Here is a 5,508-nt window from a genome sequence, read left to right as displayed (position 1 = left end):
GCCTTGCCAGCCCGCTCAGAGATGTGTATAAGAGACAACATCTTCCATTTCTGATTGCATGTGTTATTTTTAATATTATATCTGCGAAATAAATAATTAAATACTAAATAGGTTTTGCTATAAAATTTTATAAATTGTTAATATATTATACGTATCATGATTTAGTGATATCTTAATTATAATTTTTTATATAATATTGTGATAAATTTTATTCAAGTATGATTTCCAAAGATTTATCAGAAAGAAGGTGATCATCTAAAATATGTTTCCAAATATTTTATCATTTAGTTCGAAAAAAGATTAATCCAATGCTCTTTTCACTCCAGTACATGAGTTTTGGACCCATTAGTCTTTACTTAATAAAGGAATACATCTATATTACCATTCCATAAGTCCATCACAGTAAAATTTTTTTTTTCTGTAGTTAGTTCAATTAGATTTTCTTCCAGAATATTGGAGGGATTTTGGACTAATTCATTATTAACTAAAACAAATGAAACAGTAATTAATAATAATGATTGTATATATATAATAATATATATATAATTGTATATATATAATAATTGTATATATATAATAATTGTTGTGTATTAATTGATTGTATATATATAATAATAAAAATTAGTAATGTTAAATTAAAGTTATGAAAACGCTAAAAAGATCTTACTATCCAAATCTGTCATAGAAGAGTTTTCTTTGTCGGCAGTCTGTTCAATTAAATTCTCCTTTGGTTTATTTAAGGATTTTCTGGCACATTCATAAGCTGAAGTAAAAAAATAGTAATTAGATATAATAACAATAATAATAATAATAAATTTATTAATTGCAGCAATATGTAATGATAAAAATAAAACAGATATAATAAAATAAATACGTATAAAATCAAAATTAATATTAATGTTAAATCAGACTTGAACAAAATGAGCGTCAGATTCAGTCACATATCTCTGACTGAACATTTTTAAAATGTTAAAATATATACAATATAATAGGTTTAATAATACGTTTATAAAGTATATAATTATAATTACATTTACGTTACTTCCAAGGACAGGCATAATGTGAAAAAACTAAATAAAAACTGTTTGTATTAAACAGTTAAAAAAAACTTATATAATTATGTGCAGACAAAAGTAATTCACAAAAAATTAGCCTCATTCATAAATTGAATTTTGAGATATATTAAGATTTTACCATTTTTCATTGATCAATAGTCCAGTCTTCTTATGAAGATTTTCACAGATAGAATTGAAACTTAAAATACGTAATCTTGATACCCTAATGAAAACACTAAAATTTTGTTTTTTTCATATTTTACTTATGAGATTATAAAAAAATTGACATTAGAAAAAATACTTTAAAAGTAAAAAATTCATAAAGCAAAAAATTAAAATAGATCTCAACATTCAACTTACATATTAGGTTAATTTTTTACAAATTACATTTATTTACACATATTTAGATGAGTTTTATTTGTATTAAATTGTACAAACAAATCTTCAAAAATCTTTAGAAAAATTAATTTTATCATAAAATTTGATATTAAATTTCATGCACTCTATTTTATCAATCAAGTATCTTACTTTTGTGTGTTTTTGAACTCGTACTATCATAATTTTTTGATTTCTCTTTTGGAGGCTTCGTATTTGAATTGGAGCTGCCTAAATATATTTTAAATATACATGTAATTATTAATATCTAGAATCTTAATCTTGTAAAATATCGAAATTAATAAAATTACGTTTCAGATAATTTTTAAGTTATATATTATAGACATTTGAACATTTACGCTGCCCGACAACATGTTAAGCTGGAGTTATTGAGATGGCTACAATTGAAAAAGTTTTTTGTTGGCCAATAAAAATCTAATTAAAAATTTAAAAAGATTTTAACCTTGAGTAGAGTCGTAATGGACAAAAGTCAAAATGACTAGCCTTTAAAATGTTAAGCCTTGAGCTATACTATAGATGTAGTTTTCCGTCTCAAATATTGGCATGTGTGAGTATAAAACAGATCCAAGACTTTTGTTCATTAAAAATAAATTCGAGGTTCAAACTTTTTTCAATTATTAAATAAGATATTAAAGAACTGTTTTATTTGCAGCTGTTGCATCAATGTCGGTCACTCCTTATTAGCAACAACAGTTCTTATTGATTATCGACATTGACTGTGGTGTCAGGCAGCTTAAATATTGTAATAATATGAAGAAATAATCTGAAGCATAAAATGATTATTTCATAAAGCATTATCTAGTATATTTTTTCATAACAAAGTCTGAAAGTTTCTAAATAATTATATGCGCCTTCTTGGCTCTATGGGACAAATCTTTTAATGTTACAGTTTAAAAAAAGAATCCGAAGATGTTATTTAAATAAATATTATTATTGTGTATTTTAAAATATAGCACATACCTGAACGACTACAAGTTTCTTTTTGAAATGATGGAACGTCAGAAAATAATTTTTTTATTTCTTCCTCACTTTTTTTAAATGTTTTCTGTCTGTATGCAATCTCCGCTCTCTTAATTTTTTCTGTATCATCTTCCGAATCCTGAGAGAAAGCCGTATCTGTCTTCTCGAGAAGTAAGAGTCGACTGACTGCGTCTGTATATGTCCCTGAATAATGATTTTAGTGAAGTATGTAATTAACAAATAAAATTTCAATATATAATCAATCAATTCAAACTTATAAATTTATGAAACTGATGTTCATACTTGATTCGCCAATAATGTCGACGTTATATAAAGGCCATGACTCTGGTGCTTCACATTCTGATTTAACGATTTTATGAAGTTCCTTAATGTCTTCATTAGTATATGGAGTAGGTAGAAATGGTACTTTTAATCTTTTCGTTTTATTGTCCCAATGTATCCATTCTGCAGGGACAATATCTATTTCCTTCTTCGATCCCTTTCTTCCTCTTTTAATAAATTTTACTATCTTAAACCGGTATTTCATTTCCTGCTCAGTTTCCTCAACTTCACTATCGCTGTCGGACATCTTTAAATAATTTTTCTAAAAACATAATATAATTGTAAGAAATATTAAATATTATTTATCTTAATCGAATAAAATATATTAATTGGTAAATAATAAATTTATGTTTCAGGTTATTACACAGTAAGATACCTATACTGCTCAATAAGAAATCAATGTCAAGTGAATGAAAACTTGTTGGCTGCAATTGGGAAAGTTTTTATATTGCTGAGTAAGAACGTTGAAAAAAAATATTAAGCTTCGAGTCGTACTACTATGTGTGTAGTAGTATTAACACTATCCTCCGACGCGAAGACTGGTGCATACAATTAAGTATGGCAAACAGATCTACGATTTTTGTCTATTGAAACTCGATTTAAAACTTAAAAACTTCTTTCAATTATTAAATAGAACGTACAAGAACTTTTCCCATTATAGCCAGGATAATTCTTGTTGACTATCGACATAGACACGTTGTCGAGCAGCGCAGGTGTCCTATTATCTAATAAGCTGACCTCTCTTAAAATCTATTTTCTAAAAATGTAGTTGTAATTAAGAATTATTGAATATTACATATTATTTTCAATTGAACGCATTCATTGGTTTTGACAAAATTTATGTACAAATTTGAGGTTAAGAAAAATATTTTTGATAAATTTAACTTGAAGAATATTTTTTGTATTTTAACAAAAATAAGTATAAAAATTTAATAATACTTACGATGTACTTTTTGTCGTAATTTTATGAATTCGTGTGTCTTATGCCTCAACTTATTGCTGCTTTCCACGCTTGCAAAAATAGAGGTTAGTTGGAAGTTCTGCCTCCTGAATTATTCTTGATATTCAATTATTTGTCGTTTCCAGCGCTTACGATTTATATTCTATAATCGATTTTATATATTCAATAATCGATATCGATTTCGTTTGATGTCTATATCGAAACGTTACATATCAGCCATACTGATAGCGTTTTTGAAATTTTATATATGTACAATTTGATATATGTACAAAATACAATGTACATTTAATGTAAAAATGGAATTACAAAAATTCTTTCCGTATTTATTTCATCCAAAATAGATAATTTTATCAATTTATGTTTAATTTCTTCTAAATAAATAAGTCTTTTCTCTTTTGAAGCTTGTGGCCGTAATTCATATGTGTTTAAGTTACTTGAATTGCAGGGATAAATGTAGAGATCCTTTTTTATTTCTCAATGCTTAATTTCGAGTAAAATATCTTCATTTTTTGTAAAAATTCTAGTAATTTCGCATATCTTCTTGTGTTTTAAGAGAATCATATTATTTGGTGATTTTGTTGTAATTAATATTGTTTTATACTGTAACTTTTGTATGTCACTTCCACTTTTCTTTAAAATACGAATTGATGGGAACGAAGGCTTTTGGTTTCGATACAAATCTATTTCATTCAGCCTTCGAGCTAGCTGCGCCAAAACATTATAAGGTGATCTTATAATATTTTTTATTTGCCCTAAATACGATTCAAAGGGAAATGAATTTATAAAACTTAAGCCACAGTTCATATTTGTTACATCATCTGAAAGATGCGATAAGCTATGAACATTGCTAACAACAAATTGTGGACCATACAGTTTTTCACTTAATACTACAAACTTTAAAAGTAACGTCTTTGCATAATTAATTGTTCACAAGCATTTTCCAGTGACAACAATCGACAAGCTACATGTAACAACATAAAATGCTTGTATTTATTTTCATCCAAAATATTTTTTAGTATTATAGGTCCAGCAAAGAGCAAAATAAATCTATATTCTGTAGCTTTAAATTTATTGTAGTGCTCCATAGTTCTAATCTTACGATGAAATTCGTTAGGTTGCTGATATCTTATTCTTTCCATTCGCTTCGATAATAAATTTTTCTGCTCGCTACTTAATCGTACTTTTAAGTCATTTGACATCCAAAAATCAATTAATCGTTTCATTACTCCAAGATAAATTAAGTGCATTGAGTCGAGAACAAAATCAGTAACCATATTAATTGACGAATTTATTAATATTAAAGGTGATGCTGCGGTATGATGTTCCACATCAGAAAAGTTTCTGAAATTTTCATTTGTCCTTTCACGACAATTTATATCCAAATATGATGCTGTATTATCGTTTGTTCGGCGTTCTACCAAGCACCGCTCGCAACCATACTTTGAATTATGACCTTTGATACATTTCAAGTATGACCTGGCAGGCGTATCGCAAATAAAACACTTTATTTTTACGTTAAAATGTTGATTATTTATCATTAGACCTCTGTTTAAAAGTTGATTGATTTCTATGATAAAATCTTTCAAAAATAAGTTTACCGATTTTGGTTTACTGTTTCCTACATATGCAGCAGCTATAAACGGTTTATAAATATCCGGCTGAAAGTGTACTTTTACTAAAATGGGCCACATCGTCTTTATACTAGATTTAAATATCTTCATACCGTCAATATTTATTTGCAATTCCAGAATGTTTTCTGAATGTAGTTCAGTGTTTACGCAGGATTTCAAACCT

General features: G+C 26.9%; 1 protein-coding gene across 1 annotated transcript; it reads right to left on the bottom strand.

Moving 5' to 3' along the window:
- Positions 1-641: 641 nt before the first annotated feature.
- Positions 642-3,000, bottom strand: LOC105457027. Its single transcript, XM_011701436.1, has 3 exons — positions 2,715-3,000; positions 2,481-2,615; positions 642-763 (listed from the first exon to the last, which is right to left on the bottom strand). Exons 1-3 carry the CDS (start codon positions 2,998-3,000, stop codon positions 642-644), a joined length of 543 nt encoding a protein of 180 aa, XP_011699738.1.
- Positions 3,001-5,508: the final 2,508 nt, after the last annotated feature.

Source organism: Wasmannia auropunctata, unplaced genomic scaffold (assembly GCF_000956235.1).
Source record: "Wasmannia auropunctata unplaced genomic scaffold, wasmannia.A_1.0 LD336106.1, whole genome shotgun sequence".
Taxonomy (NCBI): Eukaryota; Metazoa; Arthropoda; class Insecta; order Hymenoptera; family Formicidae; genus Wasmannia; species Wasmannia auropunctata.
The sequence above is the reverse complement of the archived record's forward strand: the minus strand, read 5'-3'. Positions and strand labels throughout refer to the sequence as shown.

Coding starts and splice junctions, on each gene's coding strand:
- LOC105457027 (XM_011701436.1), bottom strand. CDS start 3,000: ATGTCCGACAGCGATAGTGAAGTTGAGGAAACTGAGCAGGAAATGAAA. Junction 2,616..2,714: donor CGACATTATTGGCGAATCAA/GTATGAACATCA, acceptor ATCATTATTCAG/GGACATATACAGACGCAGTC. Junction 764..2,480: donor ACAGAAAACATTTAAAAAAA/GTGAGGAAGAAA, acceptor TTTTTACTTCAG/CTTATGAATGTGCCAGAAAA.